Genomic DNA, 20728 nt, shown 5'->3' with positions numbered 1-20728 from the left:
TCCTGCATATATCAATGATGCTATTACTGTTAACTGAGCTTCTAGAGAATGTTATGTTTACAATACATTAGTAGATACATTCCTATCAACATACCCCAGTTCTTTGGCTGTTGTGTAGATATTACATAAATAAAGTAAACATAGGATTGAAAATATTAGCAAGTGGATAGAAATTTTACATTTGAAGGAGTTAGTCCTTCTTGTGGATGCACTTCTACAGAGGACAAATATATGGGCCCTCATGCGTGCCAGTGAGGCATACGCATGTGAGATCCATTCCATTCATCAGGTCTACCCCTTGGTGAAAGTGTCCTAGTGCAAAAGTTTGGTCAGTTCACTAATATGGTGAATCAGTGGTCCATTCATGTACCATTGGTTATCATCTTATCGATCTTTTAAGCATCCATTTTCTCAATAGAAGTGTGGCTCACCTAATGAATGGACAAAACTGCATCCATTTTCTCAATACAAGTGTTGTTGGACACGGTGATGGATTTGTGCAAATCCAAAACCATGCTATCTGTGCGTAACGTGCAAGATCCGTGTGATCTAGCTGTGCTGGTAGATTTTTTCTAAGTTTAGATTATAATAGCTGTGTTAAATCTAATAGCTGTGTTAAGATATCATTAAGATTTTTTTTCTGTTTTTAACTGCCCCTAGTAATGATCTAGATAGGGGCATTTTCGGTCATTTCACGTAAAGAGAAAGCCTATAAAAGGCAGTAGTGTTATACGTTTTGATTTAATTCCAATACAGCAGCCGTTCTCTCTTCTTCTTACAAAAGTTTCAGTTTTTTTTTCTTTTTGGTGGCTGCAGCCACACGTCAGCAACAAGCTGGGTTGTAGACCCAACAAAGTGGTATCAGAGCCGTCAGTTGTGGTGGGCCCATAACCCACAGATCCGAGTTTTTTTTTCTAGAAAAGGTTTCCAGCAAAAATCTGTTTTTTCAAAAAAATCAGATTGAAAAAAAACTGTTTTCAAAAAATCAGATTGCAGCAAAAATCTGTTTTCAAAAAAAAATCAGATCGAAAAAAATCTGTTTTTTCAAAAAATCAGATTGCAGCAAAAAAAAAAAAAAAAAAAATCTGTTTTTTCAGAAAAAAAAATTAGATTGCAAAAAAATCTGTTCTAAAAAATCAGATTTTAGCCAAAAAAAAAAATCTGTTTTCAAAAAAATTCAGATTTCTATTTCATCCATCTCCCTTCATTTTTAAAAAAATAAAAATAAAAATAAAAAATCAGCCATTCCTTAAAAAAAAACAAAAGAAAAGATGGCCAGCACAATCCAACCGCAGGTTCCTAAGTTGTCAAAGGACAACTATGAAAAATGGTGCATCCAAATGAAGGCATTGTTCGGGTCGCAAGAATTATGGGAGATCGTCACCGATGGGTATGAAGAACCCACTATGAAAGAAGAAGCCGCCTTCACCAATGAAGAAAAGATCGCTCTAAAACATCAAAGGAAGAGAGACAATAAGGCTTTGTTTCCCCTCTATCAAGGGTTGGATGAATCCACCTTCGAAAAGATTGCCGAAGCAATATCAAGCAAGCAAGCATAGGATACCCTTGGCACCATCTTCAAGGGTGTAAATTGAGTGAAGCGGGTTCGCCTTCAAACATTAAGAGCCGAGTTCGAAGCAACTCATATGAAGGAAAGTGAGAATATTACTGATTATTTTTCGCATTTGCTTGTAACTGTCAATAATTTGAAAAGAAATGGTGAAAAGATTGAAGATGTTCGAGTTATTGAAAAGATACTTCGATCCCTCACAACCAAGTTTGAGCATATGGTTGTGGCCATCGAAGAATCAAAAGATATTGAGAAACTCTCCATAAAGGAGTTGATGGGATCGTTGCAAGTTCATGAGCAACGAATGTAGAAGAATGCCAGTTCCATGCCGATGGAACAAGCTTTGGAGTCAAGATTGACTCTGAATGATAACAATGGTGGACGTGGAAGTTCACAACATGGTGGACGTTTTGCTAACAATCGCGCAAGAGGCAGAGGGCACGGATACCAACAAAGCCATGACCAAAATCAGTAGAAAAATACCAATTTTCGTGGAAGAGGAAACGGTAGAGGTAGATCTATATGTGGACGAGGAAGTACAAAGAACATCCAATGCTACAATTGCAACAAGCTTGGCCATTATGCATCTGATTGCTGGAGCAAGCCGGTGACTCAAGATGAGCTATCCAACTATGCCGAAGCAACAGGCCATGAACAAGAAAACTCCACACTTCTCCTTGCACAAGAGAAAGGTAGTGATCAGCAGGATGTATGGTATCTTGACACGGGTGCAAGTAATCACATGTGTGGCGACAAAAAACTCTTTGTGGAACTCACAGAAGGATTTCATGGCGATGTAACGTTTTGAGACTCATCAAAAATGCCAGTGAAAGGTAAATGTAAAATCAAAATCTTTTAGAAGAATGGTGGTCCAAACTATATTTCCAATGTGTACTACGTGCCCAACATGAAAAGTAACATACTGAGTCTCGGACAACTCCTCGAAAAAGGGTATGTCGTACACATGGAGAACTCTTCTCTTTCCATAAGAGATATGCATGGACATTTGATTGTAAAAGTCCAGATGGTAAAAAATCGTATGTTTCCTTTCCATATAAACACAATGCTTGAGATGTGTTTTTATGGAAAAGCAAAGAATGATTCCTAGATGTGGCATCTTCGCTTTGGCCATCTAAATTTCAGTGGCCTGAAACTTCTGTCCTCATCAAGCATGGTGCATGGCTTACCTGCTATTGAAGCTCCAAAACATGTGTGTGAGGCGTACACACTTGGAAATCAACAAAGGAACTCCTTTCCGAATGGAGTATCTTGAAGAGCAAGAGAACCATTGCAGTTGGTTCACACTGACATCTATGGACCATGAGTCAATCTCTCTTGGAGGTAATAAATACTTTATTACCTTCATTGGCAATTTCAGTAGAAAGTTGTGGGTGTATGTAATCAAAGAGAAGTCTGCTGCTTTTACTATTTGTAAAAATTTTAAGGCCCTTGTTGAAAAAGAAAGTGGTCTTAAAATAAAAACCCTTAGATCTGACAGAGGTGGGGAGTACACCTCAAATGTTTTTCGAGAATATTGCAGGGAACATGGCATTAAGCAACAACACACTGCAGCGTACACGCCACAACAAAATGGAATTGCGGAACGGAAGAACCGCATCATCCTCGACATGACGAGGACCATGCTGAAGGAGAAAAGTCTGCCAAAGAATTTCTGGGCAGAGGCAGTTGCATGTACTGCCTATCTTCTCAATGGGTGTCCGACCAAGAGTGTCAGATTCCAGACACCGCAGGAAGCATTGCGTGGATACAAGCCGAGCGTGGCGCACCTTAAAATCTTTGGGTGTGTCGCCTACGCTCAAGTTCCAGAAGCGAGAAGGAAAAAACTTGATGATCGTGGCGAAAAGTACATCTTCATCGGCTTCAGCAAAGAGTCAAAGACATACAAGCTCTACAACCCACTAACCAATAAGGTGGTGGTAAGTAGAGATGTGGTATTTTGTGAAGAAGAAGCATGGAAATGGAATGAGGGAAACTCGGCTAAAGAAAAGCAAGTCAAGGTCGAAGAATATGAAGAAGAATTCATCCAGCACATCTTCATCCGATTCTCCTTCACCCTTGGCTCCTATTAAAATGAGAAGCCTCAATGACATCTATGTAGAAACTGAGGAAGTGAATTTACTTTGCCTGTATGCGGACTACGAGCCTCTCACATTCGAGGAGGCCGTGAATGAAGAATGTTGGAGAAAGGCTATAGAAGAAGAGATTCATGCCATCGAGAAGAATCGAACATGGGAGTTGACCTCACTCCCCAAAAGTCAAAAGACCATTGGTCTTAAATGGGTGTACAAAATCAAGCGGAATGCCAATGGTAAGATCGAACGATATAAAGCAAGGCTCATAGCAAAAAGTTACAAAAAGAAATATGGGATAGACTATGAAGAAGTTTTCACCCCAGTTGCTCGCCTTGACACTATAAGAATGATTATCTCCCTTGCAGCTCATCACAGTTGGATGATTTAGCAACTGGATGTGAAATTTGCATTCCTAAATGGGGTACTCGAAGAAGAAGTATACGTTGACCAGCCTGAAGGCTTTATCATGCAAGGGGAGGAACACAAGGTGTATCGGCTAAAGAAAGCCCTATATGGGTTGAAGCAAGCTCCTCATGCTTGGAATGCACGGATCGATGGTTATCTTCAAGAGAATGGTTTCATCAAATGTCCATATGAGCATGCCGTCTACATAAAGAAGAATGCTCGTGGTGATATGCTTATTGCTTGTTTATATGTTGAGATCTGTTATTCACTGAGAACAGCCAGGCGATGTTTGGAAAATTCAAGCAGGCTATGTTTAAAGAATTCGAGATGACTGATGGTGGATTGATGTCCTTTTTCTTGGGAATTGAAGTGAAGCAACAAGTCGACGACATTTACATATCCCAGAAGAAGTACACAAAGGAACTTCTTAAGAAGTTTCAGATGGTTGACTGTAAACCTGTAAATACACCTATTACAATAGGCCTGAAGCTCACAAAAGATGGAGAAGGAAGAAACGTCGACTCAACCCTATTTAAGAGCCTAATCGGAAGCTTAAGGTACCTCACAATCACTAGGCCAGATATAGTCTTCAGTGTTGGGCTTCTAAGCCGGTATATGGAAGCCTCAAAAGAGTCACACTGGCTAGCTGCAAAACGAGTACTGAGGTATATCAAAGGGACTATTGAATTCGGTCTCTTTTATCCATACGATGATGAAGCAATGCTGTATGGATACTCAGACAGTGATTGGGGAGGTGACCAAGATGAAAGAAAGAGCACCACTGGCTATGTATTCTATCTCGAAACGACTGCTTTCACATGGAATTCGAAGAAGCAAAGTGTGGTCGCCCTGTCACATGTGAAGCAGAGTACATGGCAGCATCGTCCACCGTCTGTGAGGGAATTTGGTTGAGAAACCTACTAAAGAAGCTAAAGCATCCGCAGGGAGAATCCACAGTCATATATGTGGATAACAAGTCGGCAATCGAGCTAGCCAAAAATCCGGTGCAACATGGAAGAAGCAAACACATTGATACCCGATACCATTTTCTGAGAGATCATGTGAAGCAGAAAACGATGAAATTAGAGTATTGTCATACTACGGAACAAGTGGCGGATATTTTCACAAAGGCATTGCCGACAGCTGCATTCAAACGACTAAGAACGATACTCGGAATGAAGCCGGTTTTGGTTTGAAGGGGAGTGTTGGACACGGTGATGGATTTGTGCAAATCCAAAACCGTGCTAGCTGTGCGTAATGTGCAAGATCCGTGTGATCTAGCTGTGCTGGTAGATTTTTTCTAAGTTTAGATTATAATAGCTGTGTTAAATCTAATAGTTGTGTTAAGATTTCATTAAGATTTTTTCTGTTTTTAACTGCCCCTAGGAATCATCTAGATAGGGGCATTTTCGGTCATTTCACGTAAAGAGAAAGCCTATAAAAGGCAGTAGTGTTATACGTTTTGATTTAATTCCAATGCAGCAACTGTTCTCTCTTCTTCTTACAAAAGTTTCGGTTTTATTTCTTTTTGGTGGCTGCAGCCACACGTCAGCAACACGCTGGGTTGTAGACCCAACGAGTGTGGCTCACCTGATGAATGGACAAAACTGATAGTAGCTGAAGACACATTCATTATGACACCAGTGTGTTGAAGGGCTTGGATCACCAACATGTGTTTCAAGTTTTGAATTTCCGTGAGACAGTTGTATTGGGTGTCTGAAGATGCATGCCTGTAAATAGCATGCCTCTTGGGTTAGTGATTAAATCTAACTCTACCTTTCATCAGAAAAAGATTTTACATTAATCTTGTGATTCTGCCTTCCGAATGATTTTTGCAGAATCGCCAGTCAAGAGATCCGCACAACCACAACATTAGGCAAGGAATCATAGGAGAACATAAGAAGCAACAAGACTATATAAAACACACCAACACATTTATACACTCCTGATGGTCAACAAAGCACAATCTTGATCTTATTTTCAGAATTCTGTCATTCCTGTTGCAAGTAACTGAAAAGCTTTCAATATTCATGAATGCATTTCATTGGACAAATAAATGATAAGCAATTATGTTGCTTGTTGCAAATAAGATAAACATGTCACCTTTTTGCACTTTCTTGGGTACGAATTAATCCCCGGATATCTTTTAAGGACTACTCAAATCACTGAAAGAAGACAAGCATAAAAGAGTAAAAGGAGTAAAACATTCCATTAGAACAAATCTTACATATTTTAAACAATCCAAGATTTAAACAATGTTGTGACAATGCAACGTGGACACAAATATGTATACCTGTTTTGGACATGGACAGCAGTTTTGTTTTTTTTTTTGGGACAAGGAAATAAGTAGAAAGGTCCTGAAAAACCCATCACTCCCACGTCTGTACAGATGTATAATGACATATGAAAGTTGTTTTATTATAAATATCTCATATAAGGTCAATTTGGAACCAAGAATAAATTACCTAATAAAAACACAAGCTGATAGACATCCACAGTTATCTCCACATCGGCGTGCATCTTTTTTTTTCTTTTTCTTTTTCTTTTTTTGGTGGAGGAGAGAGAGTGATAATTCATCAATAGACATTTTACCAAAAAGTAAAGAAACTTCTCTACCGTGACATTTAATAATGGGTGTCAATAAGAGTATGTTTTTAAAACATATATACTCTCTTGGTTCCAAACACCATATACATAAGAAACAGGAAAATCTATTCTAGAGCAAAACTATGACCCAAACAAAATGTATATAAATGTTGCTAGACGTAAGAGGAAAATAGAACATCAACATGTGTCAGACATGGGTGTCAAATAATGCAGGTTTCTAGAATATATAAACATATAGATGTTGAAAATAATCAAAATGAAAGGAAACCCCGAACACTAATGAAGTATGGATAGATAGAGGATTGTTTGATACTAAAAACTTCTATATGGGAAAAAAAAGTTTCCCAGTAACTAGTCAAGATCTTGAAGAATACTTCCATGGTGGGGCCCAATAAACAAATGGTTTTGGATCACTATGCCATGGGCGCCACTTTTACAAGCTAAGGATCCGAGTATTCTCCTGAGTTAATTTGTAAAACTCAAGATACTCTGAATTTTCGTTTCCTTTTTGATAAAATGGGAAAATATATACTAATGAACAGCTTGGATCTCGCACATGTGTGACTTGAATCTCTGCCTCTTCTGTCTGCCTGCACACGAATCGCCTTAGCATTTATCTATAGTTTTACTTTGGACGTGGTAGAAAAGATCATCTAACTGAAATCCATATAGGCCTTGCCAGAAGACTGCCTTCCAGCAGACATAACTGAACTTGGAAAGCTTGATGAGATTTTTCAATCAGATGGATGCCAACAGTGACAAAAAGGTCACATTCGATGAGTTCAAAGCTGCAGAGAGATAGTTCCTCCAAGATGTAGTCCTCTCCTCCTTGCAGCCATAGGTGAGAAATCTCTGCAAAGACATGTCCATAAGATAGATGGTCACCAAGGAAATCTAATAGGCCTGTTGAACATATATAACAAGCATTTTATTTTGGTTACAACTCACATTGGGTGTGGGCAACAGTGTCATACCAATGTAAAAAAGCATTAATTAGATTCAACTTTTCATGTACAAATAAGCTTTCTTACTTGTTCATAGATGCTTCTATCCTTAGTGTTGGCATTCACTAGCTATTGTTGCTTCTCATCTTTAGGCATTCTAAGTGTCCAGTTCCTGCATGATGATTTATCAACACAGGAACAACTTGGTGAGTCTGTTCAATATTAGATACAGATGAGAGAACTTCCATATGTCATTAAAAAAAAAAATGCAATTCTGAGGGAAGTTCCTGGCATTAATGCTCCAATTGCAACCAAGCATGGAATATGAGAATAGGAGAAAAAGATGAAGAGAGAATGCAATCATTACCCAATGCAAGTAAAGAGAGCTTTGTTCAATGTGGAAGGATCTTTCTATGGACATGCTCCATCGTGGGGATGCTAGCTATCCTCAGTCAATCATTGCTTCCCTCTCTTGGCCCATTCCTTTAATATTAGAACAGAGAGATGGATGCCTGATGTAGCTCACCAACATCATGTCATAGTTTTAGTTTATCATCAGCTGGGTATACAATGCCCCATTTACTTCATCAGTCAAACTCAACCAAAACACATTTTGGGAAACTAAGTATCTTCATAATAAAGAAAAATACAAGAAAAGAACGCCAATTTTTGTCATAGACGTCATAGACATGAATTAAGCAAGCTATAGCAGTCTGATGGAATGTAAAAGGTAAGATTAAAATCTAGTGTTCAAACACATTGTAGAAAAGACAGAGAACCATGACTGTACAAGGGTGCTAGTGTGCCTCTTGCACTCAAAACAGGGGAACCTTCTCTCTTCTTTTTTTTTTTCTTTTTTTTCTTTTCTTTTTTTGGGGCATAAATATAACAAAGGAGTGATCAACTTCTTGTTATTTTTTTTTTTTGGTTTACAAAGAAATGTTCTCTGCTGAGTATAGAAACACCTAGCAAACATGTGTCTGTATTATGTTTCATAAACAGCCCATACGAGTGCATAGCTCAAGTGGTAGACTGAGTGAAAGATACCTTGTTTCAACACCGAGGTCTTGGCATCGATTCCCTAGTGGGGTTGGCTAACAGTGAAGTGTGATCTGACAGTGGGCGTACTAACAAGCTAACAAGAAAAGAAAAGAAAAAAAAACAGCCCATACAATGAATACAATTAGATGAATACTGCTTGAGTTGCATAGGAAGCAGAGCATGACAGGTAAAGGCACACTATGCTAATGCTCAAGCCCAAAAATCATACTAGCCTACTATATAGGCAGGCCACACTTGTATGAGAAAAATGGACCATTGGTAAAAATGACGAATGGTCCATATTCAATGTACATTCACGGCTTATCTGATGAGTCAACCAGCCTAATGTTCCCTACCAGATGAATGCCCATGTCTATAACACATACCCTAAGTTGGAATGTGTGCTACGACCAACCTACATCCACCACACATGACTGGCCAAGAAGTTAACTGCATAAACAAGAAAAAAAAAATGAAAGCATAAGACATTTAACCTTATTTAGGAGAAAAGTTATGGCTCCATAAAAAGCAATACAACAAAATAGTGTCGATGTATCTATGAAAATATCTTACTCATGAAGGAAAAAGGAATTTTGGGAGCAGACTGAACCTTTCGCATTGTTCATTTTGCCTTTATTGTTATGATGGGAAGAGAGTAAAGCTTCATGGAAGAATGATGCAGCTCACTCACATCTTTGGACTGTCATGTAGATCAACACTAGTTCAGGGGTCCCTCGGGGTCCCTCCTGATTTCTCCTCCTTTCCCCTCCCCTAAGTTACATGCCCAGTTTATAGCTTGGTTCTTTCTTCAAAAAAATTCAAGCTATCTTGCAAAATAAATAAGAATATATCAGTAGTAGACATGTACCATCAGAACCAAAGTCAGATAATGCTAACGACCAGCCCTCCTTTCACAAGGTCAAAGTATTATAATAGATATGTTAAATGATAAATGCATCACTATGGCTAAAACTGTAACAAGTTGTGAAGAAGAAAGGATAAAGATGTCAGCCAAGCATGAAGCCTCTGTTAACAAACAACAAAAACCATGCATGTATTTGATGTTGATCAAGGCCCACATGCCAAATTGACCTTTTTTTATTTTATTTTAATTGTGCATTAGATATCCACCAACCAGCCACTTCGGACATCAGACATCAGTTCCATATCATTTATGGTTTATCACACATCTAAAGTAGGGCCTACAAGTTGGATGATTTGATTTTGAGTCAAACTTGCATAAGAACCATCACACTCGTACTATATTATGACCATTTTTCTCACAAAACAAACCCAAGTGACAAATAGCATATACAATTGTAAGCATAGTTCTAAAGGCAGTATTTGGTAAAATCATATATTATAAAGCAAAGATAAGGATGAACAAGAAGTGATGCTTACAATTGGATGGCTATCCAATCTGAATATCTGGGATGTGTACTATCTTGTGCCAATCATCACCTTTCTCCTTCTCGCGTAGCCTCCATAAATGGGGACAGCCATAGATTTGTAGACATTCAAAGTTTATTAAGTTGCAACCTGGATGGCAAACACTCCACTTACATTGCTTGCACCACATTTGTAACACAAAAATGAAAAGTTTGCAAGGAAAATAACTATTGATTGACATTCAATGTAAGCTTGTCGCTCACCTGATAAACAGGCCGGCCTGATTTTTAGTTCAACCACCACCAGCTGCCCTTTGCTCGTTCTCCTACAACTGTACAAGGATAGCACATGTGCTGCTATGCCCCTTCTCCATCTCATTTGTTTGAGTCCCACTTGCATTCCTTGATTAAACTATGGTGTTTAAATGTTCTGTTTGCCAAATAAATCAGCCAATCATAGAAAGCAATTCAGTAACCATACAATGCATCTAACAAAAAAGGAGGTAGTTGACGACACTGTAACAGAATTTATATGGCATCTACAGGTTTTCAATTTGCATAAATGGACCCATAGTTCCTTGGAATTTACTTCATTATATAGGTATGTATAATCAAGATAACTGTATTATTGAATAATAACATCCTTCAATGTATGATTGTAGAGCATGCAATTTTGGATCATCCAACAACCTCTACAAGGATGATCTGCTTGCCTGTTTGGATTGGTGGAATCCAAAAAATATGTGTGGAAAAGGAGTTTTTTTTTCCTTATGTGATGTTTTCCGCGGGTTGTGGCAATAACATGACATCTGGGAAATTATTTCCCTTTCCACAATTTTCCTCAAAAAAGGTATTTTCTTTTTCCTCCAAAAACCTTGATAATCCAATTTTCCATACTTTCTAAGAAACAATATCATTTTTAGACCATTGATCATTTCGCATTTCCTTAAAAATCATAGAGATTAAAAGAAACAACCTTTTCATAATTCTTTTGTGGGTGTTTCCTTATTTACATTTTCATGAGATGTGACATTTTCCTTTTCAAATTTATATTTTAGATTCCACATATTCAAACAGGTCATAAAATACAACTTCTAGCTATAAAACCATGATTGACCTATATGATAATATGATCAAATCATATAAAAATAAAAAATAGTGAATTCAAGCATTGTAGAACCTACATGTGTGTGTATTATATTAAGCGTGTGAAATAGATGAATCCCCACCATAATGTTCTACAAACAATAAATCATGCTGATACAATCATTTAAGTGGGCCACACACAAGAATGTAACTATTGGACGAGTTGGATGTGATCTGCAGGAGTGGATTAGGTGTTACTGGGTAACACTTTATTGGGTGTTACCCTTACCATGTGGGGCCCAACTTGATGAATACATTGTATATCCACGCTGCCTGTCCGTTGTTTCAGCTCATTTTAGTACATAATCCCAAAATTTAAGTAGATCCAAGTCTCTAGTGGACCACACCACTGGAAAAAGTGGTGAATGACCATTAAAAACTTATTGCAGGCTACAAAAGTTTTGGATCAATCTGATCTTTGTATTTTCCCTTCATACAAGTCTGATTGAACTTAACAACAGGTTGGATTGAAAATAAACATTATGGATCTGCTTATGTGGGCTTGGGAATTTTTTGATGGTGGGTGTTCAATCACCATTGTTTCCTGTGGTGTGTTCTACCTGAGATTTGGATTTGCTTAATTTTTTGGACCACATAGTAAAATGGGCTGGAAAAATGGATGGATAGATTGGATATACAACACATCATGAAGGTGGGTCCCACAGTAAGGAAGGGTAACAGACCCATTAAGTTGTTATCCAGGTAACACCTAATCCGCGGCTAACAAAGATAGGGTTGAGTGAATGAAGTAGTACTTACAATTGGAAGAAGAGGTAGGAAGCAGAGCGTTGATGCATTTCCTCTTCGACTCCAGCAGACGTCCACACCATTCGCCTTCTCTCCGGGATTCAGATTCGGGAAATCTAATCTGAATATCTGGGATGTGTGCTATCTTGTGCCAATCCTCTCCTTTCTCCTTCTTGCATCGCTTCTCTAATTGGGGACACCATAGGATTTCTAGACGTCGGAGATTTATTAGGAGTTGCAACCCGGATGGCAAACACTCCAATTTATCACAATTCCAAATGTGCAGATATGGAAGCGAGGAGAGGTTTCCAATCCACTCCAGAAGAGCTGTTAGACTTGGCCAATGCCATATTTGTAGGTGTTGGAGGTTTGTTAGGAGTTGCAACCCTGATGGCAAACACGTCAATTTCTCACAATGCGTAATATTCAAACCTTGAAGCGAGGACAGGTTTCCTATCCACTCCAGCGGAGTCATTCCACCGATTGATAGATCTTCCAGTGTTGTGACATGTTGCAGCCCCCCTATCAAACTCGTTAAGCTTTGACACGCCTGGATTGATAGATTTTGAAGACAGCTCAAGGCTTGTAGGCTGAAGGACGTTAGACCACTGCACCCATCAATCCACAGCCGACGGAGAGAGGTGAGGTTTTGTAACTCCTCTGGCAACAATGCCTGCTTATCACACCAATAAATAGACAGAGACTCTAGAGCAGCAAGGTTTCCAAGCTCCCTAGATACAGACTCTAGCTTTGGGCATTCCTTAATATCTAGTCTCAAGAGATGGGTATGGTTTTCAAACAACCCATCTGGCAGCGACCTTAGCTCCTTGAAACCTTCAACCTTGAGGGAGGAAAATGAGGATAGGTTTGCCACTGAACCTAACAACATCTCGTTACCATCCCCCAATTCCAATCCTTTCATAGATGGAAGGCATGGAAGTGTTGTTAACTTTGGACATCCCCAAACAGTTAATTAGTTTAGGCAGGGGAGTACTTTTCCATTGGATCCTTACCATTCCTCTAAATTAGGCATATCTTGGATGGTGAGTTGTTTCAGTGATGGGAATACCTCTGTGACATCGTCGCCATAGAAATGCTTTCCAATAGACTTGAAAGCATCCATTCCACTTATCACAAGAACGTTCGGGAATGGTAAGTGGCTGAGTGGGGGGAGCTGTTCGCATCTTCTGCAATTAATCAGTGAAACTTTAATCAGATTTGGAAGCAATGAAGAACTCATCCAGTGCGGAAATCCGACACCCATATACTCTTCCACAGTCAACCTTTTGAGATTTGGATGTGGTCGGAGACCTTCAAGGGTTTGCTTCACGTTTCCTTCCAACTGAAGATCAATATCCGGACCCCATGAAAAGTGTAACTCATGAAGGTTTGGCTTATCCTTCAAGTTTGCTTCCTGGGCATCTGCTGCACACATCACATTCTCGAGGTTTTGAATAGTCAATTCTTCTCCAAGGTTTAGACCCTGCAGCTCTCTTATACCACATCCACTATCCTTACCAACTATGAATATTGTCAAGGTCCGAAGGAGCTTTAATCATCCCATATTAGCTGGCATATGGGTCAATTTACTATATTGACTGATTTCAAGATGTCTTGGGCTAGTCATTTTGCTCATGTCCCTGGGTAACTCTGCAAGATTATTACACCACAAGAGTCTCAAGGTTTGCAAATGGTGAAGGGTGCTAATGGATTCAGGAAGGGCTCCTATTTGAGTATAAGACAGGTCGAGGTATCTTAAGTGCTTCAACCTGCTAATTGAAACCAACAACTCCGTGGTGACATTCACATGGCTTAAATCTAGCACACGTAAGAACATAAAATGTACCAAAACATTTTGAGAAATGCTGAAATACTGTCTTACAAGCACAAGCAGCGTTCGCAAATGGTTTGATCTCCTTGAGGGCTTTTGGTCTGTTAGGACCCATTCACTACACTCACACTCCAAAAACAAACAACGAGATATGTTAGGGATACTCACTGCATTCTTGACCCACACGATTGAGCATTCAATCCCAGCAACAGAGCATGCAAGATCATGCACAAGGTCATGCATCTTGCACCATAATATATTCCCATCTTCATCTTTATCAACATCCTGAAAGAAGGACCGCCACAGTAGATTATTGAAATACTCTCCACCGATATCTTCCATTTGTTTACTTCCATCAGATGGTTGAATGAAACCTTCTGCCATCCATAATAGGATTAGTTTCTTCTTAACGATTCTATGATCTTTTGGAAATATTGAGCAATATGCAAAGCATTGCTTCAAATGTGATGGAAGCTGATAATAACTCAACTTCAGAGCAGGTAAAATGTCACTCTCTTCTTCAGGTAAATTCCAAATTTCACTTTCTTTTACAAACAGCCGCTCTCTTTCATCTGTTTTAAAGCGCATCAAGCCACCCAATGCCTTCGCTGCCAAAGGGATGCCCCCACACTTCTTTACAATTTCCTTTGCATGCATTACGAGGTTTGGAGGTTCTTGTCTTCCATGCCCAAATGCTCGCTGCATGAACAGAGACAAACAATCATCCTCTGATAGTCTTGGCAAATGGTGCAGAGGGAGAGTGCCCATGATTGAAGCAACTTTTTCACTACGGGTAGTTACTATGATTTTACTACCCCCTCTCACCTCCTCTGAGAAATTGTTTCAACTGATCCCAGTTCTCAGGATTTTCATCCCACACGTCATCCAACACAAGTAAAAACTTCTTCCCACATAACTTTTCTTGGAGGCGATGCTGCAGTAAATCCAATTCTAGGAGATCATGTTTCCCATCGATAGCAGATTCTAAAATTGTTTTTGTTAGCCTCACATCAAAGTCATCCGATACACAAACCCACATTCTCAGCTCAAAATGCTTCGCTACCCTGTGGTCATTGTAAGCGAATTGAGCAAGTGTGGTCTTCCCAAGGCCCCTCATACCGACTATGGGGATGATCGAGACATCTTCTTGAGTACTGACATGAATCAACAACTCTACGATTTTCTCCTTATCTTCGTCTCTACCATAAACTTCTGACTCAATCACAAACGAGGCAGTTTGTAGTCTCCCTTCAGTATTGCCTGGCCGATCTACAACTCCCTCTCTCAAGTGGAACTTCAACCTCTCCGCTGCAATCCCATCTAATCTCTCCCCAATTTCCTTTATCCTACTCCCCATCCTCAGGCAAAATACAAGTGAGATCGGAAAAGAAAAGAAGTTGCGTACCCAATTCACCATAGCAGACCGAGTCCTCACTTTCCGCCGAAAAGCTTCTATTGCAAATTCATCTATCAAGTCATCTGCAACATAGGTCACGTCCTTAAGCTTCTTTAGCCAATTCTTCACTGCCTCGTTCTTCTCCTCTGCATCTTGAAGCACTGCATGGATCGTTGACAATGTGCTCTCGAGCTTCCCCAACTCTTTCTTGACACCCCACGCTGATCCAAACTCTTGCAGAAGTAGAGAATTCAAGTTCCCCAACACTGTTTCAACAAAAGCAGAGAGAATTGCTTCTGCCGCCATCTTTTCTTGGTATTGCAGAGATGCTGAAGAACTCAAAATGGTGATAATGTGGAATGGAAGATAATGAATCTGTGAACTATGTGCTATTTTTCATGAAGTGGGAGGAGTTACCAGGGAAGGATAAAGAAAGAACATGAAAAGCATCAAGAAGCTGTCAATGCTGTTATTTTCATAACATGAATGTGGTGGGCCACCTTCGTTGACAATGTGGGATACTTTCAACTGCTCTTATTTAAGTGGGAAAGGAATCTCTCCCTCAAAGACGGCTCAAATTGTGTTCACTACAATCTCCACCATAAGCATGTAAGGTGATCATGATTGCAACTGTCACTAAATGGGCTTATCTGGTTTGGTTTTTGTGCCATGGATTTGGTGATGGAACACAATTAGAGGTACCACCATAGACATGCATACTTCATCTCATGTGCGCCGTCAGGGAATGGGCCATGACTCAAAAGCCTCAATGATCAAATAATCCTAATAATCCATTCTGCAGCCTCTCTTTAACATAAATGGGTAATTGTCTTGCATGTGGAACATCTGTGGTGATTAGGATTGTTGGTTTGGTGGGCCACAGTATCGAGGTCCTAATTGGCTGATTCGTGAAATTTTTCACTCAAGGAAGCTGCTGGTGATTTTCTCAAGTAGTGACTTGATGACCTTTACAAAATCTTATTCTATTTGCATCTTTTTCTTAGGGGAAGTTGCTGGTTATTTCTTTGAAGTATGCTCAAAGGGCACGTTGTTGACTTGACTTGCTGACCTTTACTTGAAAGTATGAACGATCAAAATACCCCAAAAATCTCCATTCCTGTGATTCTTAGTCTACTTGCAACAATTTAAATAGTGAGCCAGACAGCCATCACCCCGCTGGGCCCACCGCAGTTGGGAGATGAAAATATCTTCCTAGCTAGATGGAACCACACCTCTGCCTCCTGCAGTTTCTGACATCACATAATGACTTCTACACATTTCTTGCCGATCGGTGCATTCCATCAGATGGACAGACTAGATCAATGCATGCATGTCAAGTGGTTGAACAAAGACCTTGCAAGTTCCAACATTTCCGATAGATGAATGGCACCAGTGCCCAAGTCCAGGGAGCCCACCATGTTTTAATTACAAAATTGACTCTGCTAATCAAATTTTATGCTCGATGTTTAAAAGAAAAAATCAACTAGATCCAGAAATCAAATGGGCCACACCACATGGAATAATGTAAATGGGATGTAAACCATATATAGGTTTGTTTGTGGGCCACCATGTGGTATATCTTTCATCAACCCTGTTAATCAGGTTTACATTTCAAGGAAGCTCTCCCTCAAATTGTGTTTAATCCAATCTCCACCATAGACATGTATGTGATCTTGATGGCAACTGGTTACTTGATGGGGGGCAATCTGGTTACGTTTTCTTGCCATGAGTTTGGTGAGGGACACAATTTAAGGTACCACCATAGATATGTATGGTTCAACTCAGGTTCCATCCCAAGGAATGGCCATGGCCCAACTCTCTTCAGCATAAAGGCTAATTGTCTTAAATGTGGCACATAAACCTAGGTGGGGCCCACTGTGGTGTGTGTGAGAAATCCACTCCATCCATACATTTTTTGAGATCATATTAGGATATAAGAACAAAAATGTGCCAGATCCAATACTCATGTGTGCTGAAAACATGAGGATTGAACGTCCACAGTTGAAATATTTGTGGGGCTGAATCAAGCTAATATTCACGTTTTCAGCTCATCCTAGTAGGAATGGTGTTGTGAACGGTATGGATGGCATTTAAACATCACTGTCGACTCCAGGGAGGTTTCAACAGTAGAAATTCCCCTACCCACCTTTTCCCTTACTGCAGCCCACTTGAAGTCATGGATCCTACTCACTTTTGGCTTTAAAGTCCTAAAATTAGCTCACGAAATGGATGGACATGGTGGATTTCTCACAAAAACCACGGTGGGCCCCACCCAGGTTTCCAGCGTAGGAACTTCCTGCAAAGGCTTTAGCAGGAAATCCGTGTCCCTTGACTACTGGCGCGGTGGGCCCCACAGTCAAGAATCCACCTAGGCCATGTCCATTGTTGCTGACGATTTTCTTGAAGTTTGGCCGGCCCAAAAGGACGCGTTCTTGACTTGACTTGGGGACCTTTGCATGAAATGACAAACTATTAAAAATAAAAATATAAATTGAAAAACTACCTCCCTATCTAGGTGATGTAGAGCAGGTCGCGGACAATTACATGGCCAAGATGGATTAGAAAAGGCCCGGTCGACGACAGAAGTGATCCAGACCATCGAACCTTAAATTGGGCATATCTTGCAATCCAGAATGAGTTATCTGACGTAAAATATATGATTTTGGGGTAGAACGAGCTACTGAAGCCAACCAACCCTGCTACGCCGGGTTGCGCAGCCCGGAATTGCAAAAAACCCCTGGATTGACAGTCATTTCCCTATTTTAATTTCATTTTTACTATAAATAGTAAGTTTTTGTTTGATTATAACTCTTCATCCGTCGGGCTTTAGGAGTTGTGCCCAACGTGAAAAGAGCTTAGAATAATTAGGAGAACGGTTTTGTGAAGCCAAATAGGACACTTACTATTTTTGGCCGAAAACCTTGCGCACTAGTAGACATCACAACCGTCTATAAATAGTAAGTTTACTATTTATAGTAAGTCGCGGATTCTAAGAGTTTGAGTTGTAGTTTGATTCTAATTTCTTTCTCATTGCTTGGTAGCCCTATTTAAAGGGTTGTAAACTCATTTTTATTGATCAATTAATCAATTTCGAATTTATTAGAATTTATTTTTATTTTCTGCTTTCTTTCCTCGTGGATTCGAGAAGTCTCTGTGAGGAGTCCAGAGAAGCTCCGTAGATTCGGAGTAGTTATCCTCATCACGTTCATCCCTGCGTCACTAGGTACATAAACAATGGTCCAATTGCAACAATTTAAGTAGTGGTGCAGAAAGCCACCAACCTGTAGGGCCCACCGAAGTTGGTAAATGAAAATATCTTACTAGTTGCTGGCTCCTGAAATTTCTCATACTTGTGATGACTACTGTACATTTTTGTCAATCAGCATGGCCCACCAGATGGACAGACTGGATCACCACATGCACATTTAGCACCAGAACAAGGACCTTGCAAGTTACAACATTTTGGGATAGATGCCACCACCTGAACCATTCACTCATTCATACAATTAGGAATAAGCCTTGGTGTAATAATCACACTAGTTAGATGATCTTAACCCTTTAAATGGAGCTAATTTGCTAACAACCATTCATTGTTTACGAGCGATAATTGACATGGTTAGAATCATCAAATTGAAGTGTTCCTTTTAAGATTATAATAAATAAAAAGTGGGATCCATCCACTAGATGTTTCAAGAAGATGATTAGACCTATTTTGTTTCTCCGGTCAATTTTGACTGTCCATTTTCATGCTATTAATTGGAAGCTTAAAATCTCCTAATTTTGCACCATGGCTTGCTCATAATTATATAAATGAATGAATAGTTTGGATCAGCAATAGGTCAACATTGCTAACACATGGAGATGTTAGCAAACCCTAATTTATAATTATTACCAATCAGTTTGAGTCTGATTGGCTTGAACCCACTAAAAATGACTTCTTGTCCATTTTATTTTCATGTTTTAATGCAAAATTATCATAATTTTCACATGAAAATTATTTACTATTTACAATTAATTATTTATTTCCATCCCACCTAACATGAAAATTATTTACTATTTAAAATTAATTATTTATTTCCATCCCAACTAATCTAACCAACAAAAACATGATACAAATAGGGCTGGCAAGGGACCTGGATGGCTTCGGCATAACCATCAATTAAGGCTGGCCAAGGGCCCTAGCCCGGTCAGTCTGTTATCAGGTTTTGAACTACTGGTGACAATGTGCTGGGTCAGCTAACTGGTTAACAGACCCGATCTGCTCCTAGTGAAGGTTGGACTAAGCCAAATGGGTATGGGTCTGAGTAGGGTTGAACCATATACAACCTGACCTAACCCAGCCATATAAAAAACCAATGGGTTGGGTCTACATTTAAGCATGTGACACATCGGCCGCATGTACAACATGATCCCATTTTTATGCAACACCACCGAGCTAGGTGGTGTTGGCTCTGTGAGGCTCACCGTGGTGTTTTTTTTTTTTAATCCACGCCGTCCATTCGTTTTTCCAGCACATTTTGGGAGTGGAGCCCACAAAAAAAAAAAAAAAAAGCAGATTCAACGTTCAAATGTACCACACCACAGGAAACGGGAAACAACCACTATTGAAACCTTCTTAGGGCCCACCAAAATGTTTATATTCCATCCAACCTGTTGATAAGGTCACACTGACGTGGATGAAGGGAAAGCACAAATATCAGCTAAATCCAAAACTTCTATGGTCCAAAGAAGTTTTTTAACGGTGGGCGTTCAGTCACCACTATTTCCAGTGGTATCGTTCACTTGAGCTTTTGACCTGCTTCGGTTTTTAGCTCATGCGTTAAAATGAGCTAAAAAAAAATTGATGAACGGTGTGGATAAAACACACATATCACGGTGGGCCCCAGAACGCCCAAGTCCACCCAGCTCGGTGGCATTGGGGTCACCAACCAATCCGGTTTATGATCGGTCCTTCGGTCCAATAGTCGCAGTAACGGATGGATCGTAACCATCGAACTGGCGTCTATCGAATGGATGGTTGATACAAAATGGTAAATGCTCCCTATTCGGTGGGATAGTTAAGATCATCAAACCAATGTGGACATTTTATCTGTGCTACATCCACAACGGGATTCAATTTGAACGGTCCAGATTACCGGACACGTGTGCCCATTGTTCGGTGAACAAATCACCATCATTCTTGAATGGGTGCTGAACTATCACCGTACATGAGACATGGACGGAAGCGGATTGCGTACTGAGTAACTCTGTGGAATCCATCGTGAATTATGTATTTGATCCACCCCGTCCATCCATTTTAACAGTTAATTTCAGATACCAATTCCAAAAATAAAGTATATCTAAAAATCAAGTAGATCACACCACAGGTAATAGTGAGAATTGAGTGTCTACCGTTGAAAATTTCTGGGGGCCACAGACGTTTTGGATCAATCTGATATTATTGTTTTCACTTCATCCAGATCTTTGTTATCTTATGAACATGTTGGATGACAAATAAAGATCACTTTGGGCACTAGAAAGGTTTCAACAGTCAAAATCATTATTCTCACTGCTTCCCACG

At 39.7% G+C, this 20728-nt stretch overlaps 1 protein-coding gene and 1 long non-coding RNA gene across 5 annotated transcripts; both read right to left on the bottom strand.

The window, feature by feature from the left end:
• Window positions 1–7202: 7202 nt before the first annotated feature.
• Window positions 7203–12215, bottom strand: LOC131229049 (uncharacterized). Of its 4 annotated transcripts, none has more exons than XR_009163146.1 (8): window positions 11954–12215; window positions 10313–10478; window positions 10062–10199; window positions 9271–9487; window positions 9047–9110; window positions 7987–8178; window positions 7707–7791; window positions 7203–7527 (listed from the first exon to the last, which is right to left on the bottom strand). It is a non-coding gene; the product is annotated as an uncharacterized LOC131229049 (long non-coding RNA). The 4 variants fall into 4 exon arrangements; XR_009163147.1 differs by having other exon boundaries at window positions 9271–9483; XR_009163148.1 differs by lacking the exon at window positions 9047–9110 and having other exon boundaries at window positions 9352–9487.
• A 136-nt stretch (window positions 12216–12351) lies between these two features.
• LOC131228821 (putative disease resistance protein RGA1) lies at window positions 12352–14540 on the bottom strand. The gene is made up of 4 exons (XM_058224679.1): window positions 13824–14540; window positions 13011–13490; window positions 12615–12890; window positions 12352–12549 (listed from the first exon to the last, which is right to left on the bottom strand). The coding sequence occupies exons 1-4, from the start codon at window positions 14538–14540 to the stop codon at window positions 12352–12354; spliced, it is 1671 nt and encodes a 556-aa protein (XP_058080662.1).
• Window positions 14541–20728: the final 6188 nt, after the last annotated feature.

This window comes from Magnolia sinica, chromosome 16, assembly GCF_029962835.1.
Source record: "Magnolia sinica isolate HGM2019 chromosome 16, MsV1, whole genome shotgun sequence".
Classification (NCBI taxonomy): domain Eukaryota; kingdom Viridiplantae; phylum Streptophyta; class Magnoliopsida; order Magnoliales; family Magnoliaceae; genus Magnolia; species Magnolia sinica.
The sequence above is the reverse complement of the archived record's forward strand: the minus strand, read 5'-3'. Positions and strand labels throughout refer to the sequence as shown.

Coding starts and splice junctions, on each gene's coding strand:
- LOC131228821 (XM_058224679.1), bottom strand. CDS start 14,540: ATGGGCACTCTCCCTCTGCACCATTTGCCAAGACTATCAGAGGATGAT. Junction 12,891..13,010: donor ATGGCGACGATGTCACAGAG/GTATTCCCATCA, acceptor GGATGTCCAAAG/TTAACAACACTTCCATGCCT. Junction 12,550..12,614: donor TTTATTGGTGTGATAAGCAG/GCATTGTTGCCA, acceptor TGATGGGTGCAG/TGGTCTAACGTCCTTCAGCC.